Below are 22,089 nucleotides of genomic sequence, written 5' to 3' on the forward strand. Positions count from 1 at the left end.
CCCTTCGCAAGGACCTGGAATCCTGAAGTGGGTTGGGCGGTGCGCGCCTCTCCAGTGCGCATGCGCTCTGGGCGTGTGCCCAGCGAAACTACAAATCCCGCAATGCCTTGCGCTAAACTTGGCGGCTGCGGCCTGGAGCGCCGCCTAAGGGAAAGGTCGGGTTGCAAGCTGATCAGGATTCGGATTAGGTTGTGCTGTACGCCGGAAGCGGTCCCACAACCCAGAGCCGCTCTGTTCGCGGCATTCCTGCGGGGGAGGGGAGGCAGGGCCTTAGCCTCCCACCGGGGCCTCAGGAGCGTCTTTGTCTGCATTGGAGACTCCCACCGACTTTGACGCTGCTTGCGTTGACTCACTTACTGACCAATGATCACATATAGTCAATCACTGGGTGCCTACTGTGTGCGGAACACAGTGCACGGAGTTGGAAATCATGTAGGAACCAAGTCGACCCGACACGACTATAGAGGGACTGAGGGTCGGACTTGGATAATAGATGTGAATGCACGCTAATGGATGTCTAATCACAGAAATAAACACTCCAAAAAAAAAGAACACGAGAGGAAAAATTCGGAGGCGGAGGCCCCAGAAGAAAAAAATCCATAAGGGACTTCTCTGGTGGTCCAGTGTTTAAGACTCAGCTTCCACTGCATAGGGCACGTGTCGCATCCCTGTTCCCGGAACTACGACCCCCAAAGTTGTGTAACGTAAAAAACAAAACCAAAAACGTAAACATCCACGAAAGCTTGGGTAGCTAGGAGCAGCTGGTTCTTTCCCTGGGCGCCAGTATGTAACGCCCTGAGGCAAGCAGGAGCTAGGCTCCGCCCTTAAAGAGACAGAATGGCAGAAGCTCCGAAAGATAACCAAACCAGGCCACCTTAAAAGATTTGTGGTTTTATTATGACAGCGACTGCGAACTGTTGGAAGGGTGTGAAACGAAAGGATGGACAAGATTTGTATTGTAACAAGTTACCTACCGATTCCCTCGACTTCTCTGAGGAAAGTGTTCTAAAGGGCAAGAGAGACTGGAAAACCAAGGAAGCAGGCTCTTGTTCAGAATTAACTGTAAGCTAGCCCTCCTCCTTTGCTGAGTACCCCGTTCCTCCTACTTCTTGCCCTTCTTCTCCCTTTCTCCTGACTCTCCCTCCTCATTTTGTGCTCTTCTGATTACAAACCACAGGTAGTCTTTCAAAGCCTAGTATACATTATTTCTAATTATTTGATATAAAAAAAATAGATCGGGCCTTTTAAAAAGAACAATAGCGCTCCGAGTTAACTGCAGAAGAGAACAATAGCACTACAACTGTTATTTTTTTTTTTAAGTTTGTTATTTATTGTAAAACAAACCCATACATAAAATGTTCTAGAAGCATACAGGACAGTGCAGGAAGTGGGAAGACCTATTTTTCTGGTCCCAACACCCAAACATTACCTGTTTACATTTCTGTTTACGACCAGTGTGATTCTTTGTTATTTGTGTGGGTTCCACAGAACCATCCCTCCTGGCCAATGCTATTGAGGTCCACGGCTTGAACCAATTTAGATTCAGAAATGCATTCTATAGTATGTGTAGCTCATGCTGAAACATGTGCATTCATTTGGGTGAATCATTTATACTATTAAAACATGAATACACACTTTGTTATATGTTTGAATGTCTATAAAATGTGTGCGGTAGAGATAAAACTCAGCAAAAGATCATTGTATTGTTATATATTTTCATTGTCATACAGTTACCAATATGGTTCTACTCCTACCAGTCTCAAGACATACCTTACTCAAAAAAAGTTGGTGAGAGGTCAAATTGATGTCATTTCTTTGTGTACAGAACATTGAAGATTATGCTTTATAGAACTCTACCTTCTAGTACATAAAATGACTTCTAATCTACATAGTATTCTACACTGAAAAAAATACCTGGAATGCAATGCATGGTTTTCTCTCTACCCTCACTGCCCTGGCCACCTTTTATCTTGTCACCTCTGGAGAAAGGCAAGAACTTTTGTCACATGTCTCCCTACTTCCAATCTTGCCTCCCTTGCAATCTGTTCTTTACATCATTGCCAGAGAAAATATGATTATGTAATACATCTGCTTAAATCCCTCCAGTGGCCTGTTGGCATTTAGAAGATTATTCAGACTCCTTTGCAGAACCTGTGAGGTCACGTGAAGACCTCATGTGGTCTGGTCCCATGAACCTAGTTCTTTTGTCTGTTAGTTTTGGGGTTTTTTGTTTGTTTGTTTGTTTTTTGGCCGTGCCACATTGCTTGTGGGATTTCAGTTCCTGAAACAGGGATTAAACCTAGGCCCTCAGCAATGAGAGCACAGAGTCCTAACCATTGAATTGCCAGAGAATTCCCCCTTTTTCTTTTTTGACAAGTAATATAAAGCCACAAGGTTTCCCTCGTGGCTCAGATGGTAAAGAGTCTGCCTGCAATGCAGGAAACCCCGGTTCGATTCCTGGGTCAGGAAGATCCTATGGAAAAGGAAATAGCAACCCACTATAGTATTCTTGCCTGGGAAATCCCATGGACAGAGGAGCCTGGTGGACTACATCCCATGGGGTCACAAAGAGCCCAACACGACTGAGCAACTAACACACACACAAGTATAAAGTTTAATCAATCATGGAAACACAGGACAATCTATGGAAACAATATTATGCTAAAGTAAGCTTGTTCTCAAATTGTTTTGAAAAGGTTTTTATGTGAAAAAACATTAAAGGTTTTTATGTGAAAAGCATGTGTATCATCCAGTTCAAGACTTTATAAATAATAAATAAATGTACTTAGGTTGATAGTGATGGTGGAAAAGTGCCTGCAAAGGGCTAGTGAATTAAGTCAGGTAACACAGAAAGTGAAAGTGAAAGTTGCTCAGTTGTGTCCAACTCTTTGTGACCCCATGGACTGTAGTCCATGGAATTCTCCAGGCCAGAATACTGGAGTGGGTAGCCTTTCCCTTCTGCAGGGGATCTTCCCAGCCCAGGGATTGAACCCAGGTCTCCTGCATTGCAGGTGGATTCTTTACTGGCTGAGCCACAAGGGAAGCTATCATAGAGGTCAGATCTAAATGACAGGGTGCAAGGTAAGGGAATTAGAGAAGGTGAGGTTCGGAAAAAAAAACAAAACCGGCACTTTACAGGAACAGATCACCTTTAATTCACCTTTAATGAGGCGAGAAGGGGCAGCAGTCCCATTAGTTGGCTGCTGTGCTAAGTCAAGAAGAGAGTAGGTATATATGAAAACATATATATGTTGAGATACATCATTTTGAGGGGGTCCTGTTTTTCCTCATGATTATTTTTAATTAGTTAGCTTTCAACAACTGGGGTAAGGAATTCCTGAGACCGGCCGGAGACTGGCATCGGCTGGGAGCTGAACGTAATCAATCTTAATGCCCATTCCTTTCTTCGGGGGAAAAAGTTCTTTATTCTGTATAGAATGGTGGGGAGGACCTGGAGGGGAGTTTTAACTCCAGGCTATTTTGAGCCGTGTAGCTTTCCTTCACAGGGAATATTGATATGATTTTCCTCCGCAGTTCTCTTATTTTGAGACGCAAAAATATTTTTTTTTAATTTTTGAGATGCAAAAATCTTATATTTTCTTTAATCTATGTTTAAACACAAACACAAATGTGCCCATGCTTGTTTCTAGTATCTGATACTTCACACTCAATTTAGGATCATGAAGGAAAACTCCACAGGAAATGCATTACTCAAGTTCTACTTCAGTTCCCACTAAAACTTAAGAAAGGTGAGCAATGGGGCTATCAATTGGTGAAAATATGGTAACGGAGTCTCCAATATTAACAGAACTTTTGAGAGCCGGAATTCATCTCGAAATTGCTTGTGTTTGGAAATTTTAACATCTCTGCTGGATCACAAACAGCTCACTAGCCTCCTAGCCTGAAAACTGATCTATTGTGATAGATACAGACACATTGGTCAGCAAATGCAAATTTGACCAGATCACATATAGAATACAGTAACTTTTTAGTGGCCCAAATGTGTCTCTCCTCATCTTCAGAGAGGGAGATGAGAGTGAGAGACATTCTAACAATAGTAGCGCTATTTTTTTTTTTTTTTTTTGTGGCCTGGCTTATTATATGTCAGATCCTGAGTTAAACATTATCTCTTTGAGTCATTACACACATACCCTTATTAGGTGGGTATCACCCTCCTTTTACAGGTAAGGAAACCGAGGTTTTGAATGGTTGTGTATATTTGCCCAGGTTTAAGAATGGGGCTTCTTCCCCAGTGGCTTAGTGGGAAGGAATCTGCCTGCAGTGCAGGAGATACAGGAGATGAAGGTTCGATCCCTGGGTTGGGAAGATCCGCTGTAGGCTGCTGCTGCTGCTGCTAAGTCGCTTCAGTCTTGTCCGACTCTGTGCGACCCCATACACGGCAGCCCACCAGGCTCCCCGGTCCCTGGGATTCTCCAGGCAAGAACACTGGAGGAGGAAATTGCAACCGTACTTTTGCCTGGAAAATCCCATGGACGGAGGAGCCTGGTGGGCTGCCGTCCATGGGGTTGCTAGAGTCGGACACAACTGAGCGACTTCACTTTCACTTTTCACTTTCATGCATCGGAGAAGGAAATGGCCACCCACTCCAGTGTTCTTGCCTGGAGAATCCCAAGGACAGGGGAGCCTGGTAGGCTGCTGTCTATGGGGTCGCACAGAGTCGGACACGACTGAAGCGACCTAGCAGCAGCAGCAGCCAGTATTTTTGTCAGGAAAATTCTACGGGCAGAGGAGTCTGGCGGCCTACAGTCCACAGGGTCGCTAAGAGTCGGACACGACTGAGCAATTGAACACAACACACAAGGTAAGGATGCCTGCAAAACCAGTTTGCAACCACCATTGTACACACCGAGAGAAGGCCGCTGCAGCACTAGAACTGCAATTCCCATGGGGCTGTGCGGCTGCCTTACGAGAGTTGACCTAATTCGGAAGCATCGCGATAGTTGGCTTAAATGAGGCGGCGGGAAGGAGACGGCTGTGGATATTCAAGCCGTTGGGAAAGTGGGCAATGAGGCCATGGCCTACAACTTCAGCCCTGACAGCGAGCCCACGACACGCACACTGCTACGGCAGGTGCTGGATACAGCGGTCCCGCGCACACCGCGGCGAGCTCGGAGTACTCGGTCTGGGTATGTGAGGGCGCTGCGCCAGCACAAGAGCAACCACAGGCCCTGCGAGATGGGGTCCCGCGCTGACTCAGTTTGGAGAGGGAAACTTGAGTTCCGGAGAAGAGCAGAGCCCAGGACTCAGACCAGGCTCCTTTCTCCCCCCTGGACTCGGGTCATATGTTTGTGCCCCAACCCCTGAGCCTCCAGGCCACTCAGGACCTCAGAACTCAATTATGCAGGCATCACTGGGGGGGCCGCTTTTGGAAGCTCAGAGCCTGGTCTTCTGCTCTGTTCTCTAGGCCAGTTTTCCAGACTTGTCCAGGCATCTGCCCTGAACTTCCTCCCAGGCGGTTCGTTCCCAGCTGAAAGATGGGGAAGGAATTGGAGAGAACAGCCTGAGTAGCAGTCGGGAGGCAGGAACTGGAACGATGCTTTGCTAGGGAGCAGGGAATTTGGCCGGACGTGGTGGGAGTGTCAGTGGGTGAGGGCGGTGGTGAGCTCATGGTGCAGAAGGTGTGGAAGATGGTGTCTGCTGACATTCTGGGGCGCTGCAGTTCTTTTATAGACAATGAGAAGCCATTCACTATAGGTTTTACACCTATGAGTGACGAGGTGGGAGTTATGCCATAGAAACATTTATGTAGTTCTGGAATCTGAGAGGAGATTGGACTGGAAAAACTAGGGCTAGAGTGACCCATGTGGAGGTTGCTGTCCGACCTTGAAGAGTACTTAAGAGGTTTAAAACATTTTTTAAATATCCTTAGTTTGTTTTAATGTCTAGAACGGATACTTTTCCAGTTGTTCCGCTTATCAGTGTGGTTAACCCCTGATTCTGCCAAAGTCACCTCTGTGAAGTTTTCCTCAGCCCTTCTCTCTGGCTGGGTCGTCATATTTCCTTTCTCTTCCCATTCTTCTCTGGCTCCCTTTTATCCACAACCCTGTTGACACAGGACTGGGAACCCAGCTACGGGAGGGGCAAGTGGTTTCTGGGTCCCTGTCCCTGAGGGTAGAAGACTTCAGCCAGGATCCCAGATGAAGATACGTCTCTAATTCCTCTTGTTCCCCTTTCCTACATGATTCTCACAGTTGCTGGTCTTTACACAGTGCCCAGAGAGACCTGCTTGAAACACCTTCCTCTAGGAGGCAGAGGAGTCAAACAAAGATGACTGCCAGGCGTCGTTCTCATACAGCCACGGTAAGTGCCCTACCCACTGACCATTATAGGGCTCTGGTTGCCTTCAGGGGACCCTTGAGTTCTAGCTCTGCTCTGGAGCCCACGTGGAGGGACTCTCAAGGCAAAAGAACAGACTGATTGCTTGGTGCTTTTCCCCAAAGTCTGTTGACAGATTGGCCCGTGTTCAAGCCAGTGGACACCTGGAGGAACAGACACCCCGGACTCTGTTGAAGAACATCATACTAACTGGTGAGCAAGCACTGGCCTGCAGTAAGAGTCAGGCTCCAGCCCCATGGTATCCCTCATTTAGGGTAGCCTGCCCTGTCAGCTTCATGCTCTCTTTGCTATTTCTTTATTTTTGGTTGCAATGAGTCTTCGTTGCTGTGTGTGGGCTTTCTCTAGTTGCAGCAAGTGCAGGCTACTCTTCATTGCAGTGCGTGGGTTTCTCATTGCAGTGGCTTCTCTTACTGCAGAGCACAGGCTCTAGGGTGCATGGGCTTCAGTAGTTGTGCCACTCAGGGTTAGTTGCTGCACAGCATGTGGAATCTTCCCGACCAGAGAACGAACCTGTGTCCCCTGCATTGGCAGGCAGATTCTTACCCACTGCATCACCTGGGAAGTCCTCACCTTGCTATTTCTATAGCTCCAGAATCTTCCATTGTAATGCCAGAGGCTGTGGTGAAGCTGGTGCCATCACCACAGGTGGTCCAGCCTTCCAGACGGAAAAGCAGTCGGGGCAGGTACAGTAAATTCCCCCCTTGGACTGGGCTGTTGGGGGCATTATTGGTCAAGGAGTCTCTTGGGGGGCCCCAAGAGCCAGAATTGGGTGTCCTACTCTGTCTGAGATAAGCTCCATCCTTGTAGTCTGGAGCTGCAACTTCCTGAACTTGAGCCCCCCACAACCCTGGCTCCAGGTCTGCTGGCTCCTGGCAGAAGGAAGCAGAGGCTGAGGTTGTCAGAGTTTCAGCAAGGAATGGACTGGGGGCATCTTTCCCAAGGTGAGGTCCTGGACAACACCTGTGGCCACCCTCCTCTGTCCTCTGGAGAGACTGAGGAGGCCTGAGAGGCCTGGTGACTTATGGTTTCTTTTTACATCTTCTGTAGAGCCTCGTGAGAATGCTGATGCCTCTTCCCTCACCAGGTGCTGTTGCCTATTTATTCTGGGAATTGGTGGAAGAGAGGCTTGGGAAAGGAGGTGCTGACTAGGAGGGAATCTGACCATACTCCTCCATGCTCACAGCATGGTGGCTGTTCTAAGAGATGAGACCACCAGGGGAGCTGGGGGAATTTCTGGGGTGGGGGAAGGGGGTTAGGCCTCAGGTACCTGACTTTCCTTTGTGCCTTACCCCTCCCATCAGCTCTCTCAACTTGACCTTTGCCATGCCTCTCCAGCCACAATCAGTGAAGAGGCCTGGTTTGGCTCGTAGACCTCCTACTCGCCGAGTGGTAGATGTGGGTACATTTTTGCAGGATCTGCGAGATACTTCCCTGACGGTGGCTCCTCCAGGTAAGGTTGAGATTTTCCTCTTCTAGTCGATGGGGAAAGCTTCCACCCCATGATTGATGGGAGGTGCTGTTGGGTCCAGGGTTGCTTCTCTCTCCTTTGTGTCAGGAATGGTGAGCAGTCCTGGCCAGTAGGTCTATGAGGACTTCCTGGTTTCTTTCCACAAGTTGCCTTTTATCTTGTGGATCCAGTCTTAGTCCCTCAGTATCTTCCAGAACCCTGTATCCTTGAAGAGCTACAGGAGTCAGGGTAGGAAAGGGGTGTGATATGGTGGCTGGAGCTTATTGAAAGATTGAAAAGGGAAGTTTCAGGATGAGTTGGTCAGCCAGAGCTGACCTGGGAGCCTGATTCTAGAAAACAAATGAAGTTCATCACGGCAAGAGAAGGGTTTCTGGCAGAGGGACCTGAGAAAGAAGTGAAGAATGGAGGCATGGGTGAGCAGTTTGAGTGGGGCAAGCTCTGGAGCCTGGGGATGCCAGGCTGAGGAGCAGGGAGGTAAGCAAGGAGAGCTGTGGAAGAGAGATTAAGCTGAGTGCTAGGTAGTCTTCTCTTTCTGAGGGCCACTTGGGCAGACCCATAGACCTACTACTTAGGCCCTGGTGACTGGGTAGCAGCAGGTGGGCAAAATTCTGAGTGCCACCTGGCCTTTGATTTCCAGGTGAGAGCCACAGAACCCCTGTTGCTACTGTGCCAATGGACACAGTGTTGGAGGACACCCAGCCCTTCTCTCAGCCCTTGGCTGGCCATTCCCCCAGTGTCCACCACTCCCTGCCTTGTCCCTCTCCCTCTGGGGCCAAAGAAGTGGAGGGGGCTGCCAGTCGCAGGACACGGAGCAGTGGGCCTGGACTTCAGAACAGCTGTGAGTATGTGGGGCATGCGACCTGGAGTCAAGCCTAGCTCGAGCAAGAATTGGCATTGGTGGTTTTTCCTCCTCAGGCCCATAGGTGTGCCCTTCCCCCTCCCCCAAGTCCCTTTAGAGGGCTCTTGATCCGTTCATCCAATAGCAAAGTCAGTGTTGGGCCAGGACACTCCAAACCAGTACCCTGGTGCCGCCTCTGGCCTTCTTCCCTCCTTGATGGGCTAGGCTGGGTTTTACTACTCCATCTTTACCTTCTCAGAGCTACAGCCCTGGCCTACTGCTTCTCTAGTGTGTATTCTGTCCCCTAGACTCAGGTCCTGGAAAACCAGCCCAGCTTCTGGCAAGAAAGATGGAGGAGGTTGAAGCCATTGCTATGGGCTTGCCAAACACCAGCAGTGTCTCTGGAGAAGATGGCATAGAGCCCCTACAGAATGGAGTAGGTGAGGAAGCAGAGGAAAGTATGGAAGAAAGCATGAGTGTGAGGGAAGTGGAGAAGGCAGCAGAAGAACAAGGATCTGCCAGGGCAGAAGAGCCTGAAGGACACACAGAGGTGGCGGCAGCAGCAGGATCCTTGGGGGCTATTGAGGCCAAGGAGCCAGAAGGATCTTCAGAGGATGAAGACACCTCTGGTAGGTTGGGTACAGGGCCCAGTGTAGGGATCAGGGAGTGGGTGGGTAAGTAACAGCTGTGTTCCTGGCCTCGGAGGAGGGACTTAACCTGGCTTGTGTTTCTGGGCACAGGTAGTCTTGGGCCAGGGAAACTCTGTGAAGGGCACCTTGCTTGGCCGGAGCTAGTTGGAACCATCAAAGAACAGGATAAAGGAGCTGCGGGCCTTCAAGGTTGGGTAAGATGGTCAGGCCTGAGCCTCCTATAACCCTGTGCTTCCTCTGCAGCAAGTCCAGAATTGCCCCCCAGCACTCCAGAGTTCCTTCGGACCAGGCGACTTCAGTTTCCTGAGCCGGCTCCACCACCAAGCACTGCAGTGTAAGAGCCCATGACCCTGTTCCACACGGGCCTCTTAGAAGGGGACAGGCACTGAAGTTGGCATTGGGCACCATAGGGTTATTACTCTTCCTATAGGTATGCAGATGTTATCCAGTAGAGCACCCTGAGGTGGGCTGGGCAGGGCTCACTGAGAGCACATCTGTCATCCCATGCTGCTTGCAGGGGCATAGAAGAGCCTGGCCAGGGGGAAGTACCTGGGCTAATAAGTAGTCAGAGGAGGCTTCCTGGAGGAGGATTAGCAGAATGGGACAGGCAGCAATAGCTGGGGGAGTGTCTATGCTAAAGCCTGAGGATCATGGGCCTGAGCAAGTAGTGGTTTGTATGATGAGGTGAGACAGGGACATTGTGTCCAGTTTATGAAGCATCAGGGCCCCAGGGAAAGACCAGGCTTCTACATAGCCCCACATCTCCATTGCCCACCAGAATTGGTTGGAACTGTAGGCCCAGGCTGGCCAAGGAGCACAAGGACCCCAATCTTGGCAGGAGCCAGCAAGATTTATCTTTGATTAGGGGCCTCTTAAGGGAGCATTTAGCTTAACTCTGTTCACTTCTTGTCTCCAGGTTACCTTCAGAACTCCCAAAGCATCTCTCGGCCAGGATTCCTCCCAGGCCCCGAATCCCTGGCTCCAGACCCCGTCAAGATCCCAACAAGGCTGGACTGAACCACTACGCAAAACTCTTTAGCTTCTATGCTAAGATGCCCATGGAGAAGAAGGCTGAGGAGATGGTGGAGAAGTGGTGAGTCCTTGACATTTGTAGGCTGGGGAGAGGAGCCCCTCAGATCATGAACAGTCTTTCCTACCCCAACCTTCCTGGCAGCCTGGACAAGTACTTCCAGCATCTTTGTAACGACTTGGAGGTATTTGCTGCTCATGCTGGGCGCAAGACCGTGAGGCCAGAGGACCTGGAGCTGCTGTTGCGAAGGTAAGCGGATGGAAACAGGGAGGTGCTGGGTATGGGAATGCTGGCACTGATTCTCTCATTCTCTGTCCTCTGCTGCAGGCAGGGCCTGGTCACTGACCAAGTCTCCCTGCATGTGCTCGTGGAGCGGCACCTGCCCCTGGAGTACCGGCAGCTGCTCATCCCTTGTGCCTTCAGTGGCAACTCTGTCTTCCCCTCCCAGTAGGGGCCAGGACTCAACACCTGCCCTGTCCCACCTGGGGTTGCTTGGCGCCACATACACTTCTAGGTTTCCTCCCCACCCCGCAGCATCAATAAAGTGTCACAAACAGAATATGCTGTGTTTTGATGCATTTCCTGGGACAGCCAGGCAGGGACCAAGCCCCTCTCCTTGACTCCCCATCATAACCTAGAGAATAGCATGGGTTAAGACAAAGAATTTTATAACAACAATCAGAGGTTAGCAGCACGGGAGCACTTAGGCTGCCCCAGTGGCCTTAGCTTGCAGGTTCCTGCTCCCGAGGCCCCATACGCCTAATGTCACTCATCTGAAGCTGTTCTAGTGCAGTCTGGAGCTGTGTCACAATGCCTTCTTCCCTTTCCTCATCCTCCTCTGGCATTTCTGTCATGGGGAGCTGGAAGGCCTGCCTCAAATAGTGGTTCAAGGTCTGCTTGTCCAGGTTGGGATCAATGTTCATCAGGGCCTCACGTACCTTGGGTAGGGTCACCTCCTCGTTGCTGTTCCGCAAAGAAAGAGAGAGACAGACCTTGACCCTCTGCTCTTTACCCAGACCCCAAGATGCCCTCTCCTGGGCTTGAGTGTTATGTAAGGCCCAGCAGCAAGCTTGATGCTTAGGGAGACCCAGGGGCTAGAGGTGCTACTTTGTGGGCCAGCCTGCAGGACTTGCCTATGACTGGATGAGCCTGTGGGCCCCAGGATCACTCACAGTTCCAGGCCCAGCTCCTGCTTTAACTCGTTTAAGTATTCATCCTTTTCCACCACGTACTGTTCCCACAGCTTTTGCACAAAGGGCACGCTCTGGCCCTCCTCATCCTGGGAAGGGGCCACAAGGCAGGGTGAAGATACACGGGCTAGTCTAGGCAGAGGCTAGGTCAGGGCTGGGCAAGTTCCTGGGCCCCAACCCACCTCCATAAACAACAGGCGGTAGTCGAGCAAGTCTGCATTGCTGCTGCTGGGATGCCAGCCCCCTGCCTCCATCAACTCCTGGATTCTCTCATCCTTCTTCAAGGGGAAGGTGCTCTTGAGGACAGTACTGTAGGGAGACATGAGGGCCGACAGGCCTGGCAGAGGCCTGCTTACCCATCTTACTGCACCCCTCTGCCAGTCCTACTAGTGCTCAAAAGGGCAGCATGCCTTGAGGTTCTGGCCTTTTCCCACCAGGCTCCCCTTCCCCCTGCACAGCTGGGAACCAGGCCAGAGGGCATGTTGGGCTAGAATTTGGGGTGACCCAACTGGTCTCTCACCTTAACTGCTCCATGGTTAGTAGGCCCTCATTCTGGCTGTCAACGTTTGTCATCTCCTTCAGCAGCTGTGCTATGGTCTGCTTCTGCTTGATGTACACACTCTCTTTCCTCTATGGGAGGAAGCATTGACTATCTCACTGTTTCCTAGAGGAGTAGGGACAGAGCTGGCCTATGCTGGGGACAAAGGGTAGAGAGCCAGGCCCAAGCTTACCTTTCCCATCAAGACTGCATAGAACTGACTCATGACTTCATTGGTATGGAAGAGCTTGATATATTCAAAAATGGTGTAAGCCCAGGCCATGGCATCACCAGGCCCAAAGTGGCGCTCCAGGAAACTGAAGAAGAAATCTGGGAACTTCTCTTTCTGCAGGGTAGGGGGAAGACTGCTTGGTTGGCCCTCCTCCCAGTTCCCTAGCGCTTCGAGGGAATACCGCCCCCTCACCGCCCCGTCCACATCCACCCTCCACCATTGGAGGATTCAGGCAGCCATGCCAGGCTAAAACAGCTGGAGAGATCTGACCTGCTCCTCAGTGATACGTTCCTTCCAGGCATCCTTGAGGAGTTTTACCACTTCCTTCTTGGTTGGCTTCTTGTTCTCCACAATGCCATCAAACCGAAGGAAAGGGGGGATGGATTCCCCATAGCCCTGAAAGGAACTATGTCAGCTTGTCTCTGGGCCCAGCTGTAGCCCCACCAACAGGCAGGGCAAAGCCCCACATCGTTTCCCCAGAACCTGAAGTTTTCTCAGCAGTGAGGCCTGGCTATTCCCCGAGCCCAGGGACTACCCTACCAGACCAGGGAAGAAGTCTTTCTCCCGGAGCAGCCCCTCGCCAATCTCCTCCAGAAGCACGTCCACCAGCTGGTCACTGTTCTTGCCCTCAGCCAGCATGTGCCAGCGATCTCGTCCTCCAGCCACCATATCTGCAGGGGTTGCAGAGAGGGAGCTGGAGTCCAGACCACACACTTGTGCAGTCCCTAGGGCCCGAGGGCCAGCGTTACCTTCACACTTGGACCAGTCCGGCCGTGGCGTGGAGGTGCGCTGGATCTCCTGCAGCTCAGAGTAGAACTGGTCCCGCTCCTTCAGTGTGCTCATGTGCAACTGCAGCAGCATCTCGTGCTCCTTGCGGACCTCTTCGTAGTCGTCTCTCAGGCTCTCCAGCTGTGGGCAGGGTGATTGGTCCTTGCTACCCACCTGTGTGGCCCTGCCCTACCCTGTCTGCCCACCAGCACCTGCTCCTGCAGTTCCTTGAGGGTTTTCTCCTGCATTTCAAAGTCCCTCCTGGGCACCACATCTCCAAAGTTGGCCTTCATGGTGTTGAGTTCCATCTGTGTGCGGGTCAGGTCTTGCCGGGCCATCTTCAGAGCCACTGTTAGCTTCACGGGGTCCTCCCCCCAGACACCTGCCAGGAGGCCCGCCAGCTCGTATCACCCTGGCTCTGGGGCCTGTAGCCCAGGACAGGGTTGAGTGTCCCTCAGGGCACATCCCGGGTCTTCCTGCTCTCCCAGGATGGGAACCACTGAGTCTTTCCATCATGCTACCACTGTAGGACTTTGAGCTTAAATAGAGAAGCCCAAGACGTGGAGTACCAGGCCTGTGCAGCCCTTGGGGAGTCTAGGTTGTCTCAACTGCCAGCAATTGTTTCCTACATAAACAACAAGTCCGTGATTCTCAGGCCAGCTCAGAAGATCCACAGACCCTGGTGGCAGCAGGAACATCTCTCACTGGGAGTGAGCATGGAATGAGCAGGTATCAGGAGCAATGAATACATGGGAGTGAGTGGTGAGAGTCAGACTCCTCTCCAGCAGGGCAGAAACCCACCTCAGGCTTACCTGGGGACTGGGCTAGTGACATGTCTTCCCGCTGGTAGCGTAGCTCATTCAGGTCTGCAATGAGGATCTTGCGGGCATCTCTCTCACTGAGGTAGTGCAGATACTCCTCAGCCAGGTTCTTCCTCAGTTTGGTCACCTGTTGGGGAGATGGCTCTGTGGTCAGGGGCTGTCTCTGGACAGCTCATCACCACAGCGGATGGGTGGGTGCTGGGCGGCCCTACCAGGGCCTGGGGACAGAAAAGGGAGGAAGGAGAGGAGACTGGTTGTTCCTGTCAAAGTGTCGAAGCTTCCACCTGTGGAGAAAGTCTGGCAGCCAAGGAGTAGGACTCTGCTAGCACTGAGGGCCACACTGAGGCAGAGCTGGGCCAAGGAGGAGGGCAGCATGTGGAAGCAGGGTTTGGGATCAGGTGGTGGCTCTGTATGTTATTCCAGGTAGGTTAGAGAGTGCCAGGGGGTCACACCAGTGCCAAAGGCCTCAAGGTCACCCGTGGGGTGGGGTGGCAGGAATTCAGGGAGTTGGGCACCACATTACTCCCTTTTCACCTCAGTCTGCAATGAGATCTTCTCCTCATTCTTCTTGTCAATGAGTTTTAGCAAATTCATCTTCTCTTTCTTCAGCATGGAGATTTCATCTCTCTCCTCAGCCCTCATGGCCAGGATCCTCTCGTTGCAGTTCTCATTCACAGTGATCAGCTTGGCCTTCAGGGGCTCCAGAGCCCGAATTTTTTCCCTCTGGTGGGCTAAGCAGGGACAGGTAGGGGAGGCCCTTTGGGGCCATGGAAGACAAACAGCCAGCAGACACTGATCTGAGGTCACAGTGAGCAACTATGTCCCTTGCAAACTCAAGTCTATACTCCCATTCAAAGAAGTCTATACTCCCTGCTTAAGAACTTCCTGCACTTGCTTTTCAACCAGGGCAGAGTCCAGATGAGGACCGGGGTCTCACCTCTGCGCCTCCCCTGTACAGTTTTTAGTTATGCAGCTGTGCCATGCCCAGCACCTCCTGAGCCTGGGGAGGGAAGCCCCCTCACTTCCCTGAACTACACACTCCCTTCTGGGCTTCAGTCTCAATAGAAAAGATGCTCTGCTTCCTACAGATACCGCCCCACCATGCTACCAAGAATGGGCAGTAGTCAGTTGCCCTGGGGTGCCCTATCATGGAAGAGTGTAAGCAAGAAGGCTTGGTGACCTCAAAGCCCAGTTTGTAGGTACCCCAGACCCCTGCAGAACCCAGAAGATCAAAATAGGATCTTCTGTGCCTCTTCCAGGCTGGGCCCAGGCAGAGAGGCTGCAGTCTTACCCAGCATCACCTCATATGCATTCTTGATGGAGGACAGCAATGGCTTGTATGTTTTGAAGTCCTCTATGAAGAATTCAAAGATCTCTCTGTAAGGCTGGCAAGAAAAGGGAAACTGTCATCTCCTGGCCTATAGCTGCCACCCTCAGTGGGACCTAAGTGTTTCTTTGCTCAACTTAGAAGGGTTGTAGTGTGAAGCTGCCAGTCAATTCACATTCAAATAAATGCCACAGGCACCCTAGGGTCTCGCACAGTCCAGGAGCTGAGTCCATCCCTCTAAACTGCTCTCTGGAGACCTGGCAGGCAACCTGGGTCAGGGCCTCCCCCTCTCTACCTGTGCCCCCTCTCTGGCTCTCCAGACAACTGGCCTCCTCCATTCACTGAGCTTCAGCTGGCCTCTCACCAACACCCCTCCCTGTTTACAGCACTTTAGGCTCTAACCTTACATTCCAAACTCCAATGAGACATGTGCTTTCCTGTCCTACCTGGACACACCGGAAGCTTTTGGAAGCAACATTGTCTACTGGAATGAGCACAGACTCCTGAACCCACCCTGAGTTTGAGTCCCAGCTCCACTGCTGTGAAGCTGGATGCCCTCTCAGCTTCTGCTTCCTTGTTAGCGAGGTTCCTTTTAGCTCATGAGGCCATATCTAGGCCCCATCCAGAGCTTGCACACAGATGGTGCTCAGCAAATGCTTGTGGCAGTGACTAAGTCAGAATTGTGGGGTTCCCCATCATCATTTCCGTTTGAGCAGGAATTGGGTGATTACTTCCCTGATATGCATCGGAATCTAGGTTACATCCAGATTTCTTTCTGTCTTGGCTAAGTTCCTCAAGCTTGGGGCTGGTGTGACTGGGCTGGTGGACATTTTATGACCCCTGCTTGCCCAACTGTCAGGCTTCAGGCTCCATTCACTGATATCGAATGACCCAAGGTGGGTGCTGGGGATCACAGAAGGGACTGGAGACTGTATCCAGGCCACTTACTCAGGTCAAGAAGCCCAAGCCTCAGGAGAGTTTTGGTTCCACCCTGGTCGCTTTGCTTGCTCACTGGCTTTGTCATAGAACCTGTTTCTCTTACCAGGAATGGGGAACCCAAAAGAGCTGGGGAAGGCTGGTCTCTGCAGAAAATCTGAAGTGCCCAGTCCCGGTGAGTAAGGTTCCTTGGCAGCCCTGCCCCTGCCTCCCCGCAGGGGTTCTGTGGTTCTGACCTGCAGCCTTAATTCCTGGGCAGAATCTGTGCTTAGGTCCAGCAGGAGGAGCTCCTTGCGCAGGTAGTTCTCAAGCTGCTCCAGGTACCTCGGCTTGGTTGTGCCCAGGGGCTGCTGCAAGCTACTGCAGGGGGTGGTGAGCTGAGATGCCATGGACACCCTGCCGGACCCTCATGCCCCACAGGTCTGTGGCAGCACACATCCCTGTACTGTTTCTGGGCCCAGTCTATCCACCATCAGGCTGACCCTGGCTTACCCTGCCCGCTTCCGGTAGTCATCTGAACAGGGCTTTCGATTATGCAGAATGGTCTGGTCACTGATGTATCTGGGCCATGGGGACAGGTGGCCACCAATGGAGAAGGAACCAGACTATAAGAAGGGACAGGTGGGGTTACCATGACAACATTGCTCCCCTTCCTGATGTTCTTTTCCAGGCTTATCCTTCTACTCCTGGGTCTTTCCTCCCCCACACATGTCTTAATATGGTTCACAATTAAGACTGTGGTCCTTATGGGAATTCCCTGGTGGTCCAGTGCTTAGGACTCCACACTTCCACTGCCTGGGTAGCACCAATACCTCAGGGAAACAGCAACACTTTTGAAGAGCTATGAACGGGCCTATGCCCATGGAGAGCAGGCCAGCTGAGGCTGAGGTCTGGGCTGGCCACTGCAGAGGGCACAGAGGTGAGGTGGCAGGTCCCCAAAGCCTTACTTATGACTATGAAAAAAGTCAGAAAACTCCCTACGTATCTAAAAATAGAAGACTATTGTGCAGCCATGAAATATTTACAAAGAGGCTTAACATGGGTTATAGCAAGGGTTAAGTAAAGCCTGAAATTAGGGAATAAGCACAACCAGGTAAGATGAAAAACCAGAAAAGAAGGAAGAAATAACCCAAAAGAATATCCGCAGTTATTCTGTAATGATAGGCCATTGGGTGCTTTTGTATCTATAATTGTGTATTTTTCAAAATTTTCTACAATGCATAAATTACTTTGAAATAAAAAAAAACATTGAATTATTGAATTCAATATTAAAGCCTGCTCTGTGGCCCTGAGCCCAGCTTCCAGGTTCTTCTGGGATGGAGGCCAGGCCTACCTCCCATGTCCCACATATCCAGGTTCTAGGAGTCCTTCCAGACTAATGATAGCTGGCTCCTGACCCTCTTAGGGTGGAAATTGCCCCTGTCTCCTTGGGCTCTTCTTTGCATTCTTAGTTCTACCTATTTTATCTCAATCTTGCAATCATCCGTTCTTTCCCGAAATATTTTGGAAAGTACATAGTAAGTCTTGTTGCTAGGTCTCAGGGAGGACTCCAGCCTCTGGGAGTTTGGGTTGACCTATCTCTGTACTTCCAGAATTGATGGCATCACACTTCATACTCTTCATAGTCTTTTTTGCCCCTTAATTCCAGTATGGTTGATTTACAGTGTTGTGTTAACACTCTTCATAGTCTTAAGTAGCATTTAGCAAGTATTGTGGAATAAATATTTAGGGAAGCATGATTTAGTTGGATGCATGATATAATAAAAACAGAAACGCTACTTATTGGGTGTATATGTTCACACATGCTTTGCCAGGGTCAAGAATGCTCCAGGTTGGCTATTCATATTTAGGATCTCAGGGGTTCTCCCTGATACTCTTTTCAATCCCAACACCCACTCTTTCCCATCATCACACCCCCATCTTCTCTCAGAAACAAGAGTAGAGTCTTGCTTACCACTGTATCACCAATGCCTGACACACAGTGGAAATCAACAAATATTTGTTGAATAAATAAAAACATAGCATGGGAGGGGGAAGAGATGATGAGACAGAATTGTGAAGAGTTTAAAGCTCAAAGAAAATGTGGTACATGTATACATAGTGGAATACTACCCAGCCATAAAAAAGAATGAAATAATGCCATTTGCAGCAATGTGGATGGACCTAGAGAGTATCATATTAATGAAGCAAGTCAGAGAAAGCTAAATATAATATCAATTACATGTGGAATCTAAAATAATTATACAAGTTAACTTATTTACAAAACATAGACTCACATAGAAAACAAACTTAGTTACCAAAGGGGATAGCCGAGTGGGCATGCGGGAGATAAATTAGGATTTGGGGATTAACATATACACACTACTATATATAAAATTGGTAAACAACAGGACCTACTGTATAGCACAGGGAAATATACTCAATATCTTGTCTTACTAACCTATAAGGTAATAATTACTATATAATTGTAATAATAACCTATAATGGAAAAGAACCTGAAAAAGAATATATGTATAATGGAATCACTTTTCTGTACACTTGAAACTAACACATTGTAAAGTAACCATACTTCAACAAAAAAGAACAGAAAATATAAGAGTAACAAAGAGAGACCAGCCTTGAAAATTCCCTGAGAAGACAAAACCAGTTTAGTCATAGAAATAAAGCTTAATTTAGCTTATTTTGGGAGACTTAAAAAATAAAAGAGGCCAGATCTCGCGTTCTGTCTGCCGTTTCTGTCAAGAGAAGACGGAGTTACCCTATTTTGTTTTCCTGGCATACGCTGCTTTCTTGGTCTGGTTATCAAACAGCCGTAAGCGGGTGGCTGGAAGGCGGTGTTCCCGTGAGCTGTGCTCTCTGCTTCCCCCTGCAGGTGAAAACGGGAAGGGCGGCCCCGGGGGTCGGAGGGACTGCAGGAGAGTGCAACGCCCCCTGGTGGTTAAGTACGGTATCACTGCCGACGAGCAAAATAAAGGGAGTGAGAGCCGGGTCCCACTTCCACTGAATAGCTGGCAGCCCCAAGTAATCAGGATCGTGCGGTAATGAGGCTGCGCTTGGTCTCCGCTTAGAGTCCACACTACCCCTTTCTCGCCCTGATATCAGGTTTTTGATGTTTGAAGTCCCCAGCCTCACAAAGGGTACAGATCATGTTCCCATCTTCTACATAAGATACACTCACCTAAGTGTGTGTTGGAAAACTACCACAGCCCACAATTCTCCACGGTGAGCTGGACTTAAAAGTTTGCTCAAATGTGTTTTTTTCACCTGTGATTTTTGGACAATGGCTGTTTGGTGATTAAATAGTAGTAACAATCTTATGATAATATCAACAAAACTCCTAAATCTTAACTTAGCATTTTTTTAAATTTGTGGGGAGAATCAGCAATGGCACTCATTCCCCACTGCAGTGAAAGTGTAGAGTCCTAACCACTGGACTGCCAGGGAATTCCCCAGCATTCATTTCTATATAAAAACTTCAAAGAACAGGAATGGAGGGAGAGACTGTCCTGAGACTGATAGAGTTCCTACTTCCAGTGCAGAGCCAACAACACAATGGATGAACATTCTTTGCTACTGCCTTCACACACTTACTCACAGCAGTTATGGCACACATTATAGCAGCCACTCAAGTGCTACATCAGGCACTAGGGCTGTAAAGACAAAAAAGATACAGTCATTGTTCTAAAAGACCCTGACAGATCTGGTGGGACCGTCCCAGCACCACGCACAACGCCTGGCACATGATCGGCTGGATGAAGAAATGAGGTCCACTCCAGAATGCTGTGTTGCAAGAGAAGATTATCTGTGGGCAGGGGCTGGTCTGGGAAGGCTTTTCAGGTGAGGTGTGGCAAGTGTGCATGCTCCCACCCCAGAGGCTGGTGGGCCTGGCCTCTGACCCACACACCCCTGACTGGGGATCAAAATTTGGAGATCCCACAGGACATTGCCACTAACCAGCAGTGTCTTCCGTTTCTGAGAAAGCTTGCGTTTCTGGGTATTCTTGGTTTCTGTGAAGAGGGAATCATCTATGGACACTCCTAAAGGCCGCAGGTGTGCTCTGCACAGAGAAGGAGAAGGAAGGGGTGGGTGACAGAGCCTTGAGTGGGGAGTGCACTTCCACCCTTCCCAGAACCACAAGACATGGCCTCCTCTCTCCTCCAAGCCAGGTTCTGGGTCTTCCCAGTGCTGCCTCCAGATTCCCAGAGGTGCTGTCAACAAGCTCCGGATTCTGGGCTCAAAGTATTTTCCCACATTCTCCTCATCACTGGAATCTCATGTACTCCTGCAGTGGTATAACACCCCTTACCAGGAACCCATAAAACCATGCAGGCCTACACTTCCTTCAGCATTCATCTGTGGTTCTAATGATCATTGTATGTACATTACCAGCACATTCTAGGGGTGTGATACCAAAGGCAGGTGCTATAAGACAAGAAGTACAGAGTCTGGAGTCAAGAGTCAGGGTGAGAGTCTTGAACTTCTACTTACTAGTTAATAGGACCCAGAGGCTGACATCTATCTTCTAACAGGAACCCTCTTGGGCATGTAATTTAACTTTGCTCAGCCCAGTTTCCTTACAAGAAGATGGAGACAATTCTTTCTTTTTTTCTAACACATAATCCTCTGAGGAGTTCTAGTGTTTTATTTTTAAAATATTTATTTTAAAATTTTATTTTTTTATAAATTTATTTATAAATCTTATTTTTTAAAAAAATATTTATTTGGCTGTGGCTTTTCTGGCTATAGGAGCTTGTTATCATATTTGCAGTGTCCAGATGCTGCACCTGTGAATACAGGCAGGAGCTACCTTGAGGCTACGGGATGTTCTTGGGCTGCTTACAGATGCTTTTTTTATCTTCAGCCAGCGGGTAAAGAGGCTGTTTATCCTGTGGCTAAGAGTGCAAATCTAGAGACTCACATGGCTGAGATCAAATACCAGCTCCATGACTTATAAACATGTCTAAAACACATGATCTCTTCAGATTTCTATTTCTTTGTTTGTAAAATGATGATATTACCACCTCATAGAGTTGCTGTGAGGGTTAAATATGGTGTATGGAGCACTTGACACTTAATGCACGCTCAACACGAAAAGGCTAGCTGTTGCTAATGATAAAGTGCGCCTCCCCTTTTACTGGGCTTCCCCTGTGGCTCAGCTGGTAAAGAATCCGCGTGCAATGCGGAAGACCTGGGTTGGACCCCTGGGTTGGGAAGATCCCCTGGAGAAAGGGAAGGCTACCCACTCCAGTATTCTGGCCTGGAGAATTCCATGGACTATACAGTCCATGGGGTCGCAAAGAGTCGGACACGACTGAGTGACTTTCACTTTCACTTTCCCCTTTTACCAGAATGTAACCACCTTCCTGGGCCGACAAATCATCTGAGATTGTTTCTGTATCACTGTTCCAGTGGGGCTGGAGCCCCAGACCAATAGACAGAGGCAGGAGGTGCAGAGGTCTGAAGCAGGTACCCTTTCTCTTTCTGGAATTACTCAAGGCCTCCTCTCCGGCCTCAGACCGCCAAGCCTACCTCGACGTGGTGGGGAAGTTGAGGGGTTGCGAGTTCGGGGAATCCATGACCCTAGGGCAGCCGGGCAGCCGGGCAGCCCGCACCCGCGGCCTGGGAAGCTCTGGTAGTGTACAGTCCGTCACCATGGCGACCAGATCCCAGCAGCCCATCGGCGGGGGCAGGATCAGGATTGTGTCACGCCCCCGAATCCGGCTCCCGCGCGCCGGGAGGAAAGCCAAGCAGCAAAGGTGTACTCGGACGGGGAATAGGGACTGAAGGTCTCCTCAGAGTCAGTCATTACAGCGGCTATGACCCTAGCGACCAGAGCTGAGGCTGGGGCATAAACAGCGGCCATGGGGGAGGGAGGTGAACTGAGAGGCCGCAGCAGCGTTGCCAGCGGGAACTGTAGTTTTCGGTGTCTCAATG

At 49.9% G+C, this 22,089-nt stretch overlaps 2 protein-coding genes across 11 annotated transcripts; one reads left to right on the forward strand and one right to left on the reverse strand.

The window, feature by feature from the left end:
* Positions 1 to 52: 52 nt before the first annotated feature.
* On the forward strand, positions 53 to 10,902 carry CENPT (centromere protein T). 7 transcript variants are annotated; one of them, XM_027516223.1, is made up of 13 exons: positions 53 to 1,062; positions 6,213 to 6,321; positions 6,462 to 6,549; positions 6,944 to 7,040; positions 7,165 to 7,298; positions 7,405 to 7,441; positions 7,659 to 7,807; positions 8,463 to 8,663; positions 8,972 to 9,292; positions 9,557 to 9,647; positions 10,230 to 10,406; positions 10,488 to 10,592; positions 10,671 to 10,902. In XM_027516223.1, exons 2-13 carry the CDS (start codon positions 6,289 to 6,291, stop codon positions 10,792 to 10,794), a joined length of 1,557 nt encoding a protein of 518 aa, XP_027372024.1. In that variant the 5' UTR covers positions 53 to 1,062; positions 6,213 to 6,288; the 3' UTR covers positions 10,795 to 10,902. The 7 variants fall into 7 exon arrangements, 6 of the variants coding, with proteins under 6 accessions (XP_027372024.1, XP_027372023.1, XP_027372025.1 ...); XM_027516222.1 differs by having other exon boundaries at positions 6,231 to 6,321; XR_003506569.1 differs by lacking the exon at positions 53 to 1,062 and adding an exon at positions 4,765 to 5,147 and having other exon boundaries at positions 9,404 to 9,647.
* A 2-nt stretch (positions 10,903 to 10,904) lies between these two features.
* On the reverse strand, positions 10,905 to 22,068 carry TSNAXIP1 (translin associated factor X interacting protein 1). Of its 4 annotated transcripts, none has more exons than XM_027516215.1 (16): positions 21,685 to 22,068; positions 20,110 to 20,212; positions 16,648 to 16,760; positions 16,392 to 16,515; positions 15,184 to 15,277; positions 14,427 to 14,623; positions 13,884 to 14,019; positions 13,284 to 13,453; positions 13,053 to 13,212; positions 12,844 to 12,974; positions 12,574 to 12,699; positions 12,265 to 12,417; positions 12,054 to 12,163; positions 11,716 to 11,842; positions 11,516 to 11,622; positions 10,905 to 11,306 (listed from the first exon to the last, which is right to left on the reverse strand). In XM_027516215.1, the coding sequence occupies exons 1-16, from the start codon at positions 21,831 to 21,833 to the stop codon at positions 11,066 to 11,068; spliced, it is 2,241 nt and encodes a 746-aa protein (XP_027372016.1). In that variant the 5' UTR covers positions 21,834 to 22,068; the 3' UTR covers positions 10,905 to 11,065. The 4 variants fall into 4 exon arrangements, with proteins under 4 accessions (XP_027372016.1, XP_027372017.1, XP_027372018.1 ...); XM_027516216.1 differs by having other exon boundaries at positions 11,066 to 11,306; positions 16,392 to 16,512; XM_027516218.1 differs by lacking the exon at positions 11,516 to 11,622 and having other exon boundaries at positions 11,174 to 11,306.
* Between the last annotated feature and the right edge of the window lie 21 nt (positions 22,069 to 22,089).

This window comes from Bos indicus x Bos taurus, chromosome 18, assembly GCF_003369695.1.
Source record: "Bos indicus x Bos taurus breed Angus x Brahman F1 hybrid chromosome 18, Bos_hybrid_MaternalHap_v2.0, whole genome shotgun sequence".
Lineage (NCBI taxonomy): Eukaryota > Metazoa > Chordata > Mammalia > Artiodactyla > Bovidae > Bos > Bos indicus x Bos taurus.

What these genes read in the sequence shown, in the direction of transcription:
- CENPT (XM_027516220.1), top strand. Translation starts at nt 5,035, where the DNA reads ATGGCCTACAACTTCAGCCCTGACAGCGAGCCCACGACACGCACACTG. An exon ending in GCTCGGAGTACTCGGTCTGG is followed by an intron (nt 5,148 to 6,212) that starts GTATGTGAGGGC and finishes TGATTCTCACAG; the next exon opens with TTGCTGGTCTTTACACAGTG. An exon ending in GAAGAACATCATACTAACTG is followed by an intron (nt 6,550 to 6,943) that starts GTGAGCAAGCAC and finishes CTATTTCTATAG; the next exon opens with CTCCAGAATCTTCCATTGTA.
- TSNAXIP1 (XM_027516215.1), bottom strand. Translation starts at nt 21,833, where the DNA reads ATGGGCTGCTGGGATCTGGTCGCCATGGTGACGGACTGTACACTACCA. An exon ending in GTCACTAGCCCAGTCCCCAG is followed by an intron (nt 13,454 to 13,883) that starts GTAAGCCTGAGG and finishes GCCTCCTGGCAG; the next exon opens with GTGTCTGGGGGGAGGACCCC. An exon ending in ACCGCCTGTTGTTTATGGAG is followed by an intron (nt 11,623 to 11,715) that starts GTGGGTTGGGGC and finishes GCCCCTTCCCAG; the next exon opens with GATGAGGAGGGCCAGAGCGT.